This window comes from Colossoma macropomum, unplaced genomic scaffold (assembly GCF_904425465.1).
Source record: "Colossoma macropomum unplaced genomic scaffold, Colossoma_macropomum, whole genome shotgun sequence".
NCBI lineage: Eukaryota > Metazoa > Chordata > Actinopteri > Characiformes > Serrasalmidae > Colossoma > Colossoma macropomum.
Genome location: NW_023494810.1, coordinates 12820534 through 12841823, shown reverse-complemented (window position 1 = coordinate 12841823; position 21290 = coordinate 12820534). Strand labels below are relative to the sequence as shown.

The following is a 21290-nucleotide window of genomic DNA, read 5'->3' as shown; positions in this document are numbered from 1 at the left end:
ATACATATATATATATATACACATATATACATATATATATATATATATCGTAACTGAATCTGCATCACAACGATATTGTTTATTTGTCTACGTCAAATAAAAAAAATAAAGGTGATAATCGAAATCTACATTATCGTCCAAGCTTACATTGCACACATTTGTGATGAACAGAGACTCTTTCCACAAAAGCCCCAAACAAATTAAGGAGGGAGTAAGAGTTCTGCTCCTAAAGGGTTTGAAAAGCAGTTAGAACGCCAGACAGCAGATTATAGCTATTATACAAAACACACAGATTAAACAGATGAACAGAAAACACAAAATTAGTGCCACCAAAACCAGCTGAGACTTTATTGAACATTCACCGTGTATTTGCATTTAAATAAATGGCAAATGGTTTAATCTGATGCAGATTACCAACATGCCAAATGACACAGCAACAAAAGCACAATAACACTGAGAACCGAAGATCTGACCTCTCTGGAGCCCACACTCAAAAACAAAGCTGCCAAAAGGGCTTCTGTGCACAATTCCACAGAACAGGGGTCCTACACTCTTAAAGAAGATGGCTCTTCAAGGGTTCTTTAGTAAAGAAAATGGTACTTTTCAGAACCATGAACACTCAAAGAACCCTTTGCATGATCAAAGGGTTCTTTGCATCATAAAATGGTTCTATATAGCACCAAAAAGCATTCTTCTAATATAACAAGCTTTTATCGTAAAAATAGCAGGTTGCTTCTTGGTGCTACATAGAACCCTTTTTAAAAGGTTCTATATAGAACCATTTTCTTTACTAAAGAACTCTTGAGAAACCATCGTTTTTAAGACTAAAGTCCTGGAGAGTTCTGATCCAACACAGCTGGCTATTATTACACTCTCTTAAACAAACATGGATCTATAAGGGTTCTTTAGTAAACAGAATAGCTCCATTTAGAACCATGAATTCTGTGTAGAACCATTTCATGCTTAAATGGTTCTTTGCATGGTGAAATGGTTCTTTAGGTTGATGGAGAATGTGTTGTATATGGTTCGACACAGAACCTTTTAAAAATGGTTCTATATAGCACCAAAAATGTTTCATTCTATTATTTCAAGTTTGACACAGTAACGTTAGCAGAACACTTGTATGTAGGACTTATTCGAAAAGGGTTGTAACAATAGAATTGGTGCTATATAGAACCCTTTTCAAAAGAGGTTCATTGTAGAACCATATACAACACATTCTCCATCAATCTGAAGAACAATTTCAACATGCAAAGAACCATTTAAGCATGCAAATGGTTCTTTGAGCGTTCATGGTTCTATGTAGGACCACTGTCTTTACTAAAGAACCTTTAAAAAAACATCTTTTTAAGAGTGTCATGCTGCTCAAAGAACCCTTTATGGCAGCTATATTTTATGAGTGAATGGACAAAATGTACAATCATCTCCAACATACAGCAGGTGTTCAACAACACAGTAGGCCAAAGAAGAAGCTGTTCAGTCTACAATCCTCAAAGGTTTTTCACAAGGCCACCACAAACATTCAATAAAGCACATAAAGTCAACATAAGAGAGCTGTGCTTGCACAGACGCAGCTCAGGAGCCGGAAATGGAAAAGCATCACTGTTTGATACGGAATATCTTTTTGAAAACTCTCTTGAAATTCTCATTGCAGAGTGGATAGATGAAAGGGTTCAGAGTGGAGTTGATGTAACCCAACCAAATGGTGAACATGTGAAGGTCGTGGTGAACACAGGTGTTGCACAAAGCCATGACCATGAAAGTGATGAAGTATGGAATCCAGCACACCATGAAAGCGCCGATGATGAAGCCGAGCTGCCTGGCGGCTTTCCGTTCCTTGTGAACGCGCATGTTCTGGACGCACTGCCTGGACTGCTCGCAGAACTTCTGCCACGTTTGCTTCAGTGTGAGAGCGTTGCTGGTGTCCATTGGTGGACTTGTGCTATGTCCCCACGGCGATGTAGGTGACTGTGCGACATCATCACTGCAGAGAACAGTGGTGTACTTGTGAACATCAGCGGTGGGCGTAATCTCGCAAATATTAGCAACCGAATTAGGCACCAAAACGTTGCAGTCATTGACAGATACAAACATTTTGAGCTCATCGTTCTCCTCACAGTGCAAAAACCTCAGAGGGAAGGATGGCTCTTTGGAGGATGCCTCGTCCTCAATGTCCTCCTCCTGGCTCATAGAGGAAATCTCATTCGATTCCCTTACACTTTTTCTCTTATGTTTTGAGATATTAAAAAATGAGGTTTTACGGTTTTTGGGTTTTTTCTCGGCCAAAGAAGAGTCATCGATCTCCTCATTGGTGTCCTTCGAGCTGAACGGCTGTTCCAGAGTATACTGATCCAAGATACCTTCATTTTTAGAAAAAGTAGCTCTCAAGGCTAGGTTCTCCTTCTCAGAGGGTTTGTAGAACGTCCTCTGCAGCTGGTTTGATTTTTGTACGGTTCCGTCTTGATCTGTCGGTACCCTGGGACAGGTGAGGCTCTCCCACTGCTTGTAATGTTCTCGCACTGCTATGAAAATCTGGGAGTAGAACCAAAGCATCAGGAAGGATGGAATGTAAAAGTTGAGGATGGCGGTGAGGACTTTAAACCAGGTCACGAAGCGAAAGTCTGTGTCGCACTTGCTCTCCAGCTCGGGTTTCCTGTCGACATGAGCGAACATCCGCCAGCCCAGAATGGGAATGATCCAGGTCATGGAGAGAAGCCACGCAGCACAGATCATCAACGTTGCCCTTCCACGCGTTCGGTATTTCAGGTACCTCAGCGGCTGCCGAACAGAGCGATACCTGTCCAGGCAGAGGATGAATAAGCTGAAGATGGAGGCCGTACTAGCCACGTAGTCCATAACTAACCAGAACTGGCATACAACACGACCCAGCCTCCACTCGTCCTCCAGCAGGTAGACTATGTTCAAGGGCATTACGGTTGCCCCGACAATCAAGTCGGCCAGAGAGAGACTGACAATGTAAAGATTCCCCACCGTGTGTAAGGTGCGTTCCTTTCTCACAGCAAGGAGAACCAGGATGTTCATGATGACCGTCAGTAGAGACAGCGTGCCCAGGAGGATTCCCAGCACCGCATTGTTCATGTGATGGTGGAAGGGGGTCGATACATTTGAATAAGCTGTCGAACTCAGGTTCGAGTGGTCTTGGAGAATTTTGTTGACTCGACTGTACGGTGTAGACTCCATCGGAGGGGTCCAGTTGTGTCACCTGATGTCAAAAGTCTGGACAGTTGTATAAACACATTGGCTATTCATGGGCATGTCCATAAGAAAAGACCTGAAAAACAAAGTGGAAATGAATGAAAGTGTATAGTGTGAAAATATCAGCAATAAGCAACAGTATAATATCTCAAAATGCATGTTTGATGGTTATTTATATACAGACAGTCCTGATGACATCACATGAACTTTAATCAGATCATAATTCAGTGTGATTTAGTCGGTGGTGTGGATTTCATTTCAGCTTTGGAGGGGACACACTGCTCCCAGCTCCTGATCCATCATGTTCTGTACTAATTATTAGTGTATTAGGTTATGTTACATTAGGATTATCTCACTGCTACCACAGTGACTGCTATGCTCATATATGCTAGTCCAGGGGTTGCAACCCAAATGTTAAGAAAAGCCATTTTGTCCTTTCAAAAAAACCAAACCACCTTGGGAGCCACAACATTTTATGTCCATTTTACCATCTTGACTGTAAATATGTCTTAGTGTTTACTAGTATAGGCTAAAAATGACAAACAAAAACTCAGATTTACTTTGCTCTGCTTTGAGCTTTAGCTCAGTTATAGCCACTTTTTACCAGGCTGAAGTCACTTCTCATTCGCCAGCTTATTGTTTGAATTTTCCTGTTCCACCTTTAATGGTGCCTAAAGCACCAGAGTGTAACTGCTGTGCCATTTAAGGTGGAATGGGAAATTTCAAATGAGAAGCTGGTGAATGAGAAACTGACTTCTGTTTCACAACTTTTTAGTGTTTGACAGTTTCTTGTTGCAGATTAAACGTATCAAGAAACCAGCTGGAGTGATTATAAATGCAAAGAAGTCCTTTCATCTCTAAATTATTGATGTTCATTTTAAATCTTTCTCTTTCCCTTTTCGCTACTAGCTAGGCCAGATTGTTGTCTGCGTTGCTATGGTGACCTTTAGGGTTAAAAGGTGAATTAGTAGATATACATTAACTTCAGCATTTAAGACCATTTATTGTTCAAACTGTGTTTGAACTATCAGCAGAGCTTTATTTTACTACAAAGGAGCATTGTTTTATTTTTACATAAATATCTAATTCTGTTGTCTTGCGAGTGGCTCCAGAGTCGCATGTTGCAGACCCCTGTGCTAGGCTATCTGGTCCTGGAGGAATGTTGGTTCATTTCACTGTGTACTTGTATATAGCTGAAATGACAATAAATCCTCTTGAACTTGAACTTCATTGGTCTCAGCACCAGAAACCTGGATGTCATTACACACCTTTCAGTGTTACTGAATTTAAAACAATATCCTTCTAATTAACAGGCTTTTACCCAACTGGAGCTCAAAACTGGACTTTCAGGGCCAAAACCAGACACTTGGCAAACCTACACACTTAAAAACAATGGTTCTTCAAGGGTTCTTAGGTTGATAGATGACAGGGATGCAGGATAATATTGTAAAAATACCGGTATCTACAGATAATTGCTAAACATATCAACAGTGAGTGTGTTTACATGCACTCAACACTCTGATCATAATCAGATTTCTGCAGTTATCTGATTATTAAAACAGACACACAAAACTTTTGGAGTGATGCTGAAACCAACGGCATGCTTGACAAAATGAAGAATTTAAATATTCTTCATCTTCTAGATGATGTATGTTTATATTTTCAGGCAAAAAAGCTGTTTTGCGTTACATTTACGTCACGTCTTCGTTTGTGAGTTTACTGGCTGGTTGCAAAGCAGAAATCTGATTACTGTCTGACTCATGTAGACCCAGAGTTTTCCATTATCTGATTACTCAAGTGAATGTAAATGTGTTTATCAGATTACTGACAAAATCTGATTTTCTGAAGTTATTAGGTGAGGATTATTAAGTGCATGTAAACGCACTCATTGACTGGATGGATCTTTAGATTTGGCCAATATTCAAAATCGATATTTGATAATGTATTGTGTGCTGCCAACATAAGCACAGAAACTTTGAATGCAAAATGCTCTTCGAAGAGGTGCATGAGACACACAAGCCCCAGTGAAAAGGGACTGTTTATGTTGTTTCTTGTTGTTCTTTGGTTAAAGTGTGTGTATGTGTTATTCGTTATTCTGTGCCGGGTTTGGGGGCTAATTAGAGTGGGTTTCTGTCAGTAATTGTAAGAGAAAGAGTACGACTAGGAGTGACCTGCATCTCATTTACAGTTGCTATTCTGGTGGCCTTTCTGCATTTTCCAAGCAGAAATTATGGCCTTGCATGACTCTTCTTCTGATCGTCCCACAGTTGTAGTGGCGTCAAACTTAATGAATTAATAAATTAGTAACACACTAAATTTTTAACATCACTAATTTTTTAACACTGTTCAGGCATTTCCTAGTTTGATATTTCTAACCATCCAGCTGGCACTGTTATTATTCAAATACTGCTTTTAAATTGCAAGTTGATAAAACTGTAAAGTCATTTATAGCTACTGCCATGCAGTGAATTTATCACCAAAGTATATTGAGTCTTAAGTCTCACTCACTGCCCAAACACACCTTGAACGTGGCAATATCAGTAATTCAGCGGACTACACTGGGGACAGACACTAACAAAAGCAATAGCAAAGTGGGAAAACAATGACAGACAAGCTACACTACTGCTCTCACTGGACGATGGTGATGAAAACTGGGTTCATCCTATTTTATTTGTTCAGTTTCAGTTAATGTGATATTGAGAATGTAAAAATACATTCTGATGAAGCTTTTACTGCATCTGTACCCCAAAAAATGTGATATTTCTCTGTAATGCTGATCGGTAGATGCAATCCCAATTTCTACGTTTTATAAATGTTTATGTATTGGCATCAATAGGTATACAAGAAAGGCCCAATCCTATTTCACCCCTCACCCCTACCACTTAGCCCTACCCCTCCATTTTGCACGTTCACATGTAGGGGTAGGGTGTCCTGATTTTTGTTGAGATAGAGGGATCAGGTGAAGTGTTAGGGCTACATGTTGCTAGTAGCTAGCTAAATTTCCCATTCCACCTTAAAGAGTCCAGCAGGGCTGATCCCTGAAGCGCCAGAGTGTAACTGCTGCTCCATTTAAGGTGGAACAGGAAAATTTGAACGAGAAGCTGGCAAATAGCTCACTTCAGCTTCATATCACTGAAGAAATAAGGGTGGGCGATAATAAATAATTGTCTCATTCCCCTCTATGAAGGCCTATGACTCCCTAAATGTAACTAAAGCCCGGCAATAAGGTTGCTGAACTCCTCTGCTATCACTGCAGACTGGCAGGGTCACCTACAGAGCACCACTAGTAGGCTGTTAATGAAGTAATGTTCTTCTTTATTTGAGGGTCCCATTTCATAGGAGAAGATTTCAACCACTACCCCTCATAACTCAGTTTCAAGGGGCAAGGTGACACTTGAAAGAAGGAATAGGGGGAAAAATTTGAAATGGGATTGGGCCAAAATATCAGAAATTGGCACTGGCTCAAAATTCCCCGCAAAAATGACCAAACAAAAATGCAATTAAATCAACAGTTTGGACATGTTTTCTGCTTGTGTGCAGCTAAACATCTTGCATATGGAACTTTTTCGGTGTGACAGCAGTGCGTAAATTGAGTAGCCCCACCTCTGTAATTTATACCCTGATTTCTTATCAGTATAATTCGGTCATGAACCTTGCAGAGAACCTGCGGTAAAATTACATTACTCCACCTCCCCATGAAGAACTAATCTGTCTAAACAGTATTCACATTTTCTAATTTTGCTAAATTGTAATGCAACCAATTTCACTTGACATTACCCTCTAAACTTAACAGGCCCCTAATGTAAAAATAAGAGAGACAGATAGAGATCTTGTCTCGTTGCTAAGGAACAGTCTCCATGCACACTTCACTGTCTGCTGAAAATGTTGACAGTCACCTTCATTCTACCTCCTCAAGTTCTCATCTGTCCCTCCTGCTGCTCCCCTCACACTTCACACCAACTCTCTTCGGTGTCCCAGTGGGACTCAGCCTTGCCAGCCCCCTGCGCTTCATCTTGCCATTTTCAAGGTCTTTCAGATGTTCCTTTGTATTCCAGGCCAAAGTAGATCAATAAAGTTCTATAGATGCCTTGACTACACTGTTCAAAAATAAATGTGGAAAAAGGAATTTCATTTAGCACCCTTAGGTTCCGTGAAGCGCCCTCAGGTGCTCCGTAGCACCTGGAGACTTACTTCAGACGAGGCTTCAGCTTGAGTACACAGCAATGAGGAGACATTTTGCTGTTGTTACTATAGGATAACTTTAGCTCATAGTCTTGTGCAAGTCCCAGTTATCATAAGAATGTATACTAATTTCTGTGTCAATTCCTGTGCCATGGCTCTATTTCAGCAATGCCTGACTGGGGCCTTACTTTACTTCGTTGCATGTGCAAAACTGCTCGGCTGACCTACATCGGAGTACAAATCGAGTCGACATTAGACACGACATTAGAACAAGGCCTGTCACAACTGTGAGGTTTTAGCTGATAAATAATAACAATACAAATAATTGAAAATAAAAAAATTATAGTATTTTTGTTCATTTCATGCAGCTGTTAAAGTGCAAGCTTAAAGTGGCCAATTTCAGAGCATAGCTATGTTCTCAGGGCTTTATGTTCCTAGTGTCCCATGTTCCCAGGGCTCTGTGTTTCCAGGGCTCTATGTTCCCAGGGTCCTATGTTTCCAAAGCTCTATGTTCCCAGGGCTCTACGTTCCCAGAGTCCTATGTTTCCAAGGCTCTATGTTTACAGGGTCCTATGTTTCCAAGGCTCTATGTTCCCAGGGTCCTATGTTTCCAAGGCTCTATGTTTACAGGGTCCTATGTTTCCAAGGCTCTATGTTTACAGGGTCCTATTTTTCCAAGGCTCTATGTTCCCAGGGTCCTATGTTTCCAAGGCTCTATGTTTCCAGGGCTCTATCTTCCTAGGGTCCTATGTTTCCACGACTTTATGTTCCCAGGGCTCTATGTTCCCAGTGTCCTATATTCCCAGGGCTTTATGTTCTTGGGGTCCTACGTTCCAAGGGCTTTGTGTTCCCAAGGCTCTATGTTTCCAGGGTCCTATGTTTCCAAAGCTCTATGTTCCCAGGGCTCTACGTTCCCAGGGTCCTATGTTTCCAAGGCTCTATGTTTACAGGGTCCTATTTTTCCAAGGCTCTATGTTCCCAGGGTCCTATGTTTCCAAGGCTCTATGTTTACAGGGTTCTATGTTTCCAAGGCTCTATGTTTACAGGGTCCTATGTTTCCAAGGCTCTATGTTTACAGGGTCCTATTTTTCCAAGGCTCTATGTTCCCAGGGTCCTATGTTTCCAAGGCTCTATGTTTACAGGGTCCTATGTTTCCAAGGCTCTATGTTTCCAGGGCTCTATCTTCCCAGGGTCCTATGTTTCCACAACTTTATGTTCCCAGGGCTCTATGTTCCCAGTGTCCTATATTCCCAGGGCTTTATGTTCTTGGGGTCCTACGTTCCAAGGGCTTTGTGTTCCCAAGGCTCTATGTTTCCAGGGTCCTATGTTTCCAAAGCTCTATGTTCCCAGGGCTCTATGTTCCCAGGGTCCTATGTTTCCAAGGCTCTATGTTTACAGGGTCCTATGTTTCCAGGGCTCTATCTTCCCAGGGTCCTATGTTTCCACGACTTTATGTTCCCAGGGCTCTATGTTCCCAGTGTCCTATATTCCCAGGGCTTTATGTTCTTGGGGTCCTACGTTCCAAGGGCTTTGTGTTCCCAAGGCTCTATGTTTCCAGGGTCCTATGTTTCCACGACTTTATGATCCCAGGGCTCTACGTTCCCAGGGTCCTATGTTTCCAAGGCTCTATGTTCCCAGCGTCCTATGTTTCCAGGGGACTATGTTCCCAGGGCTCTATCTTCCCAGGGTCCTATGTTTCCACGACTTTATGTTCCCAGGGCTCTATGTTTCCCAGTGTCCTGTATTCCCAGGGCTTTATGTTCTTGGGGTCTTATGTTCCAAGAGCTTTGTGTTCCCAAGACTCTATGTTCCTAGGGCTCTATTATCCTAGTGTCCTACATTCCCAGTGTCCTATGTACCTATGGCTCTGTGTTTCCAGAGCTTTGAGTTCCCAGGGTCCTATGTTCCCAGGGCTCTATTTTCCCAGGGTTCTACGTTCCCAGAGCTCTACATTCCCAGGGTCCTGTGTTCCTAAGGCTCTACATTCCCAGGGTCCTTTGTTCCCAGGGCTTTGTGTTCCCTGGGTCTTGTGTCCCAAAGGCTCTATGTTCCCAGTGTCCTATGTTCCCAGCACTCTGTGCTCCCAGGGTTCTATGTTCCCAGAACTCTACATTCCCAGGGTCCTTTGTTTCCAGGGTCCTATGTTTCCAGGCCTCTATGTTCCCAGTCATATGTTCTCAGGATTCTATGTGCTCAGGGTCCTATGTTCTCAGGTAATACAATCCCCGGGTCCCAAGGGTCCTATGTTTCCAGGGTTCTATGTTCTCAGTGTCCTATGTTCCCAAGGTTCTATGTTCCCAGGCCTCTATGCTCCATATGTTCGGATGTTTATACACCATGAATCAAAATGATACATTAAAGGAACCTATGGAAAGGTTCCCAAGTCATTGGGTCATCCAAGATCATACAGGAAACAATGAGGAGCAGATTTTTCAATAGAACACAGTGGTCCTCAGCTGGACTAGCCTCAGTGGGCTAAATAGATAACTAACTTGTAATTCAAGTTGCCAAACTTGGTAATTCAAGCCAAGTCAGACTACAAATACATTTTCGAAGAATTGCTTTGTCTGGTTTCTGTCTTGTTGTGATGCAGCATAATGACTGAAAATGAATTGCGATCAGGATAAATAATCTGCGATCAGACGATTATGTAATAATTGTGAGAGGCCTAATTTGAACTAATGCCAGCACAGCATCAATGACTGCTGTGCTGACATTAGTGACCGCTGACTGCTGTGCCAGCTAACGTGGCCAAAAAAAGCTCAACGAAACTTTAATAACAGCTGTAGCCCAAACTAACGTTTGCTTTGGAATAGCTAATTGGTCAACTCTTACCTGTCTGACCGCACTATCCTTTTCATCTTGATGCCATGTTGTGCTATTTTCATTTGGTACGGCAAGCTATGGTGCAAAGGTTCTTCACTGCATTTTTTTCGTGTTTGGGCTGTGAATCAACTTGGATCTAACTGGATCAATTTTACAACAGAAAGTTAACAAGGTGGAGCAATCACTCCTCATATAATGAGAAGATGGATGCAGAGCTAACAAGGAAAGTGTAGTTTGGGCTTTTTGTTAACAATGGAGACACATTTCTTCGAGTTCAATTTACCCAGTCTATTTATTTATTTCAGAAACCATGCTGGTTCAAAAGACAGCTGAAACCACCTGATACCTGAGATACACACTGATTAGGCTGAAGGCACTTGACAGTGAATTGCTTAAATGAAAGAACTTCTTTCAGTCTTTCCAGATCTTTTTAAACCCTTAGAACTCTAGGCTTATGATACAGTTACTAAATAATTCCTTAACTACATACTTAAAATGATGGTTCCTCAAGGGTTCCTCAGTAAAGAAAACGGTTCTATATAGAACCATGAACACTCAAAGAATGTACTGTGTATGGTTCTATATAGAACCTTTTTAAAAAAAGGATTCTAAATAGCACCAAAAAGAGTTCTTCTATTGTAACAAGCTTGACATCGTAACAATAGAGGAACCCTTTTTTGGAGCTATATACAACCATTTTCATAGAACCATCGGCAGCACATTCTCCATCAATCTGAAGAACCCTTTCAAAATGCAAAGAACCTATTAATCATGCAAAGGGTTCTTTGAGAGTTCATTGTTCTGTACAATCATTTTTAAGTTTGTACTATCAAACTAATATGCTGTGAATGTGAGTCATTTAAATGTAGACTCACACAAAAACTCTTAAGAGTTTAAGAAGTTAAAGGGGAACTCCACCAATTTTTCTAAACGTCTGCTTATTTCAGTGGTTGAAATGTAAACAACGTCATGTGGAGTAATTTGATGCTAAATGGTTAATTTTTAGAAAACCTTACTGACTCTTTACAGTGGTGGTGATAGGAACCAAGGGTCAACATGTCTGCAACACAAATACAGCCATTTTATTCACTATCCAAAACCACCAACGTACACGTGTCTTCTGAGGTTTTTATATGGACTGTTGATGATGGTAAAAAAGTGGCAAATCTAAAAAAAAAAAATTTCTTTGGGGACTATTTTGCCTTAGAATAACCTTAATGTATCCCTCCACCATAAGCAGATTAGAATAAACTGATTAAATATGTTTTAGGCCAAAATGTATCTCAGAACTACTGTAAAACAGTGTCTCAGACATCAGGCTGAGTATACATAACCATTTAATGTAAAAACTTTCAGTGATGTACCTTTTAGAGGCCTTGAACTCTTCAGACGTCTGGTTCCTATCACTACCACTGTGAACAATTCTGACTCTAGAATGGAGCATTTCACATCTTAACCATTCAATTCAAATGGAAATTCAAAGTTTCCCTTTAACTCAATCATAAAGTGGAAAAGTATGTACACTGGAACGGTGGTCTCTAGTTGTCATTTGGCAATATTTATAACACGGTCACTCATATATTCTCTCTCCCTACCTCTATGACAATGCTAATTTCTGCCAAATCCTATGGAATTTCTTATAGTATGTTAGTGCTGTGCTAATGCTGGTGCACACGAACATCGCTTGGCTGCTCTAGATTAAACATAGACGTCTGAAGCTTGTAAAAGATATTAGCATATTTGAGCTTGTATTTGAGCTTGCAACAGCCAATGAAAACTGAGAAAGAAGAAAATACAGCAAGTAAACAAAGAAAAATGGTGAAAGTTTTTTAATGAGATGATTTTTAGGCACAATTGAGTTTATGTACGTTTAAAACTCTAAAAATATACCATGCGTAAATCTTGACTATTAGAATGTTTACCACACACTGGACGCTGTAAAACATCACTGTCTCTGACTTGAATGCAGGATCTGTTTGACTCGTGTTCACACACTGTGTAAAAGTGAATGTATAGATATATTGTGGATAAGCTCATGGTCATATATGTATACAACGATGCCTGTATTGATACGCATACGGCCACAAGCCCATCCATCATACACCATATGTCCACATGTTTTTGACACATGCTCATCCAGTGTTTCTACTAATCTACTTTCTACTTTTCTGGAAAGACTTTACACTAGTTGGAACGTTACTGTGAGGATTTGACAGCATTCAGCCACAAGAGCATTAGTGAGGTCAGGCACTGCCACTGCAGCTCATTCGAAAGGTACTAGATGGAGCTCCATTACTCCAGAGCAGCTCCACTGCTCCACAGACCAGTGCTTTATATTACTCGACATGTTGCATTGGGCATGGTGACCTCAGGTTCATGCGCAGCTGCTGCGGAGTGTCCCATGCTATTGGCAATTCACTAATTTAGCTGATGAATTCATTAATTAGAAGACGTGTCTGGATACTTTTGGACATATAGTGTATATTGCCACATCAACATTCTGAACACACTATGCTGAAGTCCTAACCAATGGGAGAGCTCACCAGGCTGTCTCTATGTACATACTGATTTTCTGTTGGGCGATTTAAGATCTTAACCCTTGCAGAGTTTAATCACAAGGTTAAGATGCAAACAGTCATTCAGAGTGGTTTGGTGTGAAATGCTCCATTCTAGAGAAACCTAAAGTCAGTATTGTTCACAGTGGTGGTGATAGTAACCGGACATCCACCTCTAAAATAGTCCCCAAAGAACACCTTTTTTCATGTTTATCACTATTTTACCATCATTAACATTCAATACAAACCTCAGAAGACTCGTGTAGGTTCACTGGTGGTTTTGGATAGTTAATAAAATGGCTGTATTTGTGTTGTAGACATGACGACCCCTGGTTCCTATCACCACCGCTGTCTCTACAATGAACTATTACAGATCAAACCTCTCTGAATGACTTTGTTTATATCTCAATTATTTAATTACGCATAAGTTTGGAAAAAAAATGATGGAATATCCCTTTAAGAGCAAGTCATTAAGTAAGAAAAAAAACAGGAGCTGTTGGCAGATAATCCCTCAAAGTAATGCGAGCAAAGGCATCTGCTCTTAAGCAAGAAACCAACTTTACTGAACTATATATGGCTTAAACTGAAAATGACCAACAGCTAAACTTTGCAATGGATGCCTTTGGCCTAATTTCTTTGCAGAACTTTCAATGCAGTGAAAAACATTTCTTTCAACTGTAAAAAGTCTCTGTCAGGTTTGGTGGATGTGTTGCTAGGTTGCTATTCCAGCCTAAAGCTATCTGATTTAATGCATTCCTTAATGTACATGCATTTTAACCTGATGGGTGCACAACACTGAATGCAATGGATGCACATGCTGTGCTGTTTTCAATAAAAGGTCACCAAATAATGATCCATAGATCATCACAACAGACAGCAGCACCTCTCAAACACCACAATTAAACAGATTCTAAAAGGATTCTACTTCTACAACTCACACATTTGGAGCTGATGCACGTCAGTGACCTTACAGTATGAGAATGATGTCTAAAATCCGGTTTTACACAGCACCGTTTATTTCTTGGCTGTGCTAAGCAGACGCAGCAGGCTTCTCTTTTTTCCTCCCACCCAAATCCTTGTGTTAACTGTTAACCATTAACCGAATACAGCAAAACTGAAGAACATTCACTCTACTCCTCCTGCTGACAGCTTTAAACACCTCCAAGGACAGATTTCGGTCTTTTTGTGCTCTTTTCTGTTGTTTGGTTCCTCTGGCTTGCTGCACCAAGCTTCTCATAACAGCATCAGTTCACTCCAGTCGTCCCTCCATACACGTATACACCCTCCTTTACACATAAACTAATCATCAATATTAAATTTAGCAGATTTTCAGTCTTGTTAATTGATTTAACCCAGTGACCCACTCCACGCACGCACGTCACTGTGAGTGAGAATACTAAATACAGGCCTTCCCTCCCATGACCTTTGCTTGCTGGACTGTAAGCTGCTCCACTCAAACTGTTGACTTTGTGATCATAATAACATCTGTTTAACGCTGTTTGCACATATCCATCCTTTACAAAGCCCATAGAACTGTGACTGACAGGCCACTCCACAAGTGGTGAAGGTGGTGGGCCTGTGCTGGTTACAGAGTCTTCATATTCTGGTAACTGTGTGGAAAATAACAGCAGTCAGCCAGGTTTGGGGGGTTCCTATATAAATAAAAATACATTCCAAATGTATTCATCAAATATATTTTTTGTTACATATGAAAATGGCCAAAAATGTGTTAAATATATTTTTTAAACGTATTTATTTGTATTTGTTATTATATTTGTTCCATTTTATGTAGTTTTAACGAAGGTTACAGGTATAACTAAATATATATGAGCTGAATGAACGGTACTGACTTTGCATTAACCATGTACGTACACATTAAGACACTCACACTCAATGTATTTCAAATAAACAAGATATCAAATCATAACTGCATTTTCACAGATTATCAATGCCTACAACACTTTCTTCTGTCATGTTAAAGGTTCATTTGATCATATTTAATATTAAGATACTGGAATACACATTCATTTCAGAAGGTATCAAACAGTAAAGTGCATTAGACAGGATTCTGGCTATTCTCATACATATATTTACATACATTTATTTTTGTATGGTACATTTTTAGGCGTAATATTTCTCCATACATTTAAAATAAATATATTTTAAAATCTATTTGGTTAATGCCCTGCGATGGACTGGTGACCTGTCCAGGATATATCCTGCCTTCCGCCCAATGACAGCTGGGATAGGCTCCAGCACCCAACCGCGACCCAGAAGGATAAACGGTTTAGATGATGTATGTATGTATGTATTTGGTTAATATAGCAATATATTCTAAAATCATTTTTTGTGTCTAGAATGTATTTCAGCATGGACTGCAGTGTATTTGAAATGTAATTCACATATATTTATATACATGTCCATATCTTTTTGCTTTCCTGCTTTTTTACAATGACCCGAAGCAGACGCAGGAGAAAACACAGTGATCCCATGTAAGTTGAGTCTTAAACTTTGTCAAATAAAAGAACATAATAAAGCTCAGGTCAGTAAAAGTTGTTGTTATGGTATATTTCATCTTTATTTGGCTGTGAAACTGTGACGGAGGAACAGAATTGCGGATGATGCACAAACTTTACCATTTGAAAGTTTGTGGTCGCCTAGCTCAGCACTTTGCCTTTTTCTTCTGTGGCTGTTTGAAACAACCCATTTCACCTGATAAACGAGTTTAGATGCATTTTTACTCATGTTTTTCAGTCTGAAACCTGACTCTGCGGTCTGAGGACGTTTTAAAACGCACACCGTGACACAGAGGTGGCTTTTGGCACAGGCCTGTATAATTCACTTGTCTGAAGAAATAACAAGGGTAATTTTGCTTATTTCAAGAAATAATCCTTAAAAACAAGTAAAATGATCTGCCAATGGAATTAGACACTTTCATTAGGTAAAATTAGTTAAAACAAGTAAGGAACAAAGTCAAAAGACAAAGTCAGAAGTGCAAAACGTAATTCACTGCATAACTTGTAATTATGCTGAGTGTAATTACAGTCATTATGAATGTGAAATTATAAATAATTGTCCTTTTGTACTGTGATGTATTTGTGAGTTAAATTTGGTATCAGAGAAGGTCTGCAAGTGAGCAAGGGAACTGCTTGAGTGCTTTTTCAAATTTTTTGCATAATTAAGATGTAAACATTGTTCACAGTGGTTGTGATAGGAACCAGACGTCCACTTCTAAGAGCTTCCTCACAGAAAGATATTACATCAAATGGTTTATGATAGTTTGGGCCTAAAATGTATTTTGAAATTTTTTATTTTTTTTAGCTTTTTCACAATTTTACCATCATCAACATTCGATATAAAACCTCAGAAGACACGTGTAGGTACACTGGTGGTTTCTGGATAGTAAAAAAAATGGCTATATTTGTGTTGTAGTCATGTAGACCCCTGGTTCCTATCACCACCACTGTAAAGAGAGAGTCTGAATTATGCAAAAATTTTTAGAAAATGGTGTTATTGTCCTTTAATATGATATTTTTTTATGATTACATCATCAAAAATCAAAAGACGTTTTAGAGGTGGGACAAAATCATTACACTGTTATAAAAGTTTACGAAAAAACAAGAATTTTGTCTTTTAAACGATATGATGATTCATATTCATATTCAGGAACACAAAATAACAAGTTCAGAAATATCTATTCTGATTTCAGATTCTTTAAAGGGGCTTTCCAGGCCTAAAACTAGCATTTAATATGTTATTTGTGATGCTATATAACAGTCTGTAGTGCAGTACTGCATCACTCAGCCTCATTACACTCACTACAATACCCAGAATGCATTACGGAAATACAAATCCCCCCAAAGCAGTAAAGGAATGAGCTGATGTAGAAGCTAATAAGTACAGATGTGATATCCAGCTTCCTAGCAGTAATGTTAGCTATGTGGCTTCCTTCTGCATTTGCAAGCTAGCGGGAAAAAAAAATTAGAACAGCCCACTCTGATGTACTCGACCCACAGTGCTTGTAGTTTTTCAAAGGTTCCTCCCACCTTTAATATACTTCATCAGAAAGGGGGGTTTCCTTGTCTTTGAACCAGAAATTCTCACTTCAGAGACTATTATCGCACCACTGCAGGAGGCGAGTAGGCCCTTTACAACAAATGTAGCGCTTACTTTTTTATTTTGGCCTTAAAACATGTAATAATGTACTTGAATAACACAGCACTAAATGCTTTCGACCTCTAAGGGTTAAAGAGAAAGGATCCAGAGGTGTCTGCCATCTGTTATTATATAACAAATAACTTTTAGACTTGTATTGACTTGAGCAGATCAGTTACTGGCAATCGATATCAAATTACTCAGGAAGATTTATTGAGCAGGTTGATCACCTATGCACAGAGGGCCTTGACATTCAGCACAGCTTGTCTATCAGCAGGAGAGTTAGAGGAGTTCACAGTCAATCAAAACTGGTATTTGCTGGGCCATCTAGGCAAGGTTGCTTAACCTTTTCTGCAGTGATGTGCTGGCAAAGTGAGGATTTCATCACAGTGGGACCAAAACGACCTTTCATACACTCTATACCACGTGCTGAAAAGGCCATTCCACCATATCAAAAGATGTTCCAGCATAACTTTTATAAGCAACAGTAGCTCACAGAGGTGGGCGATATGGCAAAAATACAACATCACAGTACCTTTTTACATTACATGATATTAGGGATGGGCAATATGATAATATTTTATCATTATTGTGATATATTATGTCACAATACGCTTTTCTGAGCGGATCATCGATATCAGCATCATTACAATAGTACTGACTAACCACATTTCATTATAAAGAGAACACAATTAGGCCTGTTTCATTAGATTTAGTGCAGTGCATTTTGGAAAACATTAATAAAAATAACAACAACAACAATATTATTACTATTATTATTTTTATTACTATTATTTGTGGCACTACAGGCTCTATTTTGTCTGTTCCGAATTCTTAAATCAAGAACTAAATATTATGATGCGTATTGTGTATCATAAAAATGTTGAAGCATATTGTATCATAATGTGATGTAATTTGTTGCAATAAACACTGTTTTGCCTGTCCCTGGCTCATATGGTACATGGCGAGGGTCAGCAACATGTAGCTCTGAAGCTGCATGTGGCTCTTTTACTGTCCTGTTGCAGCTCCACAGCAGAATTAGATATGTAGGTAAAATTAAAGCTCTGCTGATCGTTCAACACAGTTTTAACAATAAATGGTCTTAAACACTGGAGTTAATATATAATGTATAATGTATAATAATGTATAATATGTTAATTCAACCTTTAACCATGAAGGTTGGCACGTAGACTGCTGGTCACTATAGCAACACAGACAACAAGCTAGCTAGTAGCTAACGAAAAGGTAAAGAGAAAAACTACGAACATCGATAATTTGGAGATGAATGGACTTATTTGCATTTATAATCACTCCACGTTGTTTCCTGATACATTTAATCTGCAATGAGAGACTGTCAAACACTAAAAAGTCACAAAGCTGAAGTTAGATTCTCATTCGCCAGCTTCTCATTTGAATTTTCCCGTTCTACAGAAAGGAAATATCTGAACAAAAACCTGGCGAATGAGAAGCGACTTCAGCCTCGTAAAAAGTCAAACACTGAGAGACGTTTTACAAGAAACTGTTCTGCTTTTGCAGAAAAGTTTCCTGCCAGAGATGCAAGAAAAGCAACTATAGCTGAGCTAAAGCTTAAAGCAAAGTGTTTTTTTTCGTTTAGATCATATTTTTTAGTCTATACTGGCACATCAGCACATACTGAGACATATTTAAAGCCAAGATCTTAAAATGGACATAAAATGTTGTGGCTCCTAAGGTGGTTTGATATTTGCTGAAAGGTCAACATGGCTCTTCTTAACATTTGGGTTGCGACCCCTGGTATATGGCAAAGTAGGATGTGAAACTTTTCACACAAATATCCCAGTATCACGGAAAACTAATTTTTTTTCCTCACTTTTTTGAAACAGAATAGAATATGATGTAAAATGCAAACATTGCTAAATGTACCATTCACTCCCCCAGTCCATACAGTCCATAGAGAAACTAATCAGCGAAAAACAGCTCGTTCATTCATAGTTCATTCATTGTTTTCGTCTGCCATCTGTTCTTCATGATACGGGCCCTTTAATACTCGCACGTCTCTTGTCATATTCATGTGGCTACTTTGTCTGAAGCACTGTCTGTTCTGCCTGTTCAGCTTGCAGCACTTTAGCTTTGCCTGAAGGTAAACATACAAGGAGTGGGCTGCTTTAAGAATGAGGCACATTACAGGACAGCCAATCAGAACAGAGCTCATTTACATATATCAGTCTTAAAGGCACAGTAACAAAAACAGCCTGATTAATTCTAAGGGATAAAGAGAGGATGGAAAATGGTGATGTGAAAATGAATTATGACTATTATGAATTATGAAAAGAATAAAATATAAGGAAAATGTAGAAAATGGGCCCTTTAATACTGTGTGTGTGTGTGTAGACAGACAGACAGACAGACAGATAGATAGATAGATAGATAGATAGATAGATAGATAGATAGATAGATATAATGGGCTGCTTAATTTCCATATGTGAACCACAATGATTTAAGGTCATTTTAAAACAAGGACAGTGTGGTTTTCCATGATATGGGACCTTTAATACTGGAGAGCCTCTTGTCATATTCATGTGGCTGGTTTGTGTCGAAGAAGTCAACATTATTGTTTTCTTTAATCCTGTTTATTTGTAGTACTTGAACAATATCTCGCATCCAAATCATGTTCCTGTCAAACATCTTGACATCATTGTTTTTTTTTCCTGTTTATCAAAATCAGACAGAATTCTGGGAATAAACTACAGATCAAATAATAAATCATGTGCTCTTTTGTAGCTTACAAAGCACACGTTATATACATGTAGATACATATACACAGTGGACACTGGACAGCTCTAGATGGTCTCTCAACAGGCTGGACAATCTGTTGCACTCATTTCTCTTTACCATTTATCATGTAAACGTCCAACACTTGCAGCGACTCCTTCAATCCACTGTTTACAGATACAGTAAAGCTCTGCACGCTTTTACTGAGCTATAGCGCAGATTTACTTGGAGAAAAATAAACTTTATCTCGAGAAAAGACGGTGGAGTTAAGGACGTTAGGTTAGTACATCTTCAGAAATGTAAATCTTATGGGCCTAATATGGCTATTTAACTTTAAAAGACACGTTTTGAAGCGACATAACTCTCCTCACGCTTCCAACGAAGGATGGAAAAAAAGGTTAAATTAAGTTAAATTCATCTTTATCTGTGAGGGATAATCGATAAGCTATCGATAACAATAATATTCATGACGAAAAGACGAAACAAAGAGTCGAAAAGCTGAGAATTAGCTTCTTATTCGCCGTCTTATTTTCACTATTTTCGAATTTTTCCGTTCCACCTTAAATGGTGCAGCAGTTACATTCTGGCGCCTCAGGCACCAGAATGTAACTGCTGCACCATTTAAGGTGGAACGGGAAAATTCGAATAAGAAGCCAACTTCAGCCTCGTCAAGCGAACTTCCCTCACCACCTGTTGGAACGCCTGTGGAAACAGCTTTGCGAGCCAGAGAGCCTCAAGGTTTTCACTCACAGACACGACTACAAGTGAAAAATCTATCTTTTAACATAATTTACAGAAAGATAAGCTAACAGACTGATAGCAGCTCGTGTTTCGTGAGCGTGCAGTCAGGTTCCTTACCGTTCAGGCGTCCTGAAGTGGAGTCCGCAGAACAAAAACATGGATCTCCAGCAGGATTCTGAGGGGCTGCTAATGTATTACTGTCCTGACTGTGAGCTCCCTCATGGCTGAGCCGGCAGCACACACCCACAAGGCTCTTTCCACACACACACACACACACACACACACACACACACCTCCTCAAGACCACCAACCTGGCCAGTCCTTTTCTTATAACATTTCACCAAATAACAGGACATTTAGAACATGATTCTCCCTTTTTTGAGCTCAAACTAACTCCCATATGCCGTGACAAATAGGCCTAAGATGGTTCTTCAAACGTTCTGTAGTGAAGGGAATGGCTCTATTTAGAACCGTGAGTTTTATATAGAACCATTTCATGCATGGTGAAATGTTTTTTCAGATTGTTAGAGAATGTGTTGTATGTGGTTCTGTATAGAACCTTACTGATAAGGGTTCTATATAGCACCAAAAAGGGTTCTGCTATTGGTACGATGTCAAAAACCCATTTCAAAAAGGTTCTATATGGAACCGTATAAAACACATTGTCCATCCGTCTGAAGAACCCTTTCACGATACAAAGGACCATTTTCTTTACTAAAGAACCCTTGAAAAACCATCTTTTTTAAGTGTGTAACAATAGAAGAACGCTTTTTGGTGCTATATAGAACCATATGCAACACATTCTCCATCAACCTGAAGAACCATTCCACTATGTAGGGAACCATTTAATCATACAAAGCGTTC

At 39.5% G+C, this 21290-nt stretch overlaps 1 protein-coding gene across 1 annotated transcript; it reads right to left on the bottom strand.

Moving 5' to 3' along the window:
* Window positions 1-1599: 1599 nt before the first annotated feature.
* hrh1 (histamine receptor H1) lies at window positions 1600-20645 on the bottom strand. The gene is made up of 2 exons (XM_036560144.1): window positions 20544-20645; window positions 1600-3292 (listed from the first exon to the last, which is right to left on the bottom strand). The coding sequence occupies exon 2, from the start codon at window positions 3199-3201 to the stop codon at window positions 1600-1602; it is 1602 nt and encodes a 533-aa protein (XP_036416037.1). The 5' UTR covers window positions 3202-3292; window positions 20544-20645.
* Between the last annotated feature and the right edge of the window lie 645 nt (window positions 20646-21290).

Excerpts from the sequence above, each read along its gene's own strand:
- hrh1 (XM_036560144.1), bottom strand. The coding sequence starts at position 3,201 with ATGGAGTCTACACCGTACAGTCGAGTCAACAAAATTCTCCAAGACCAC.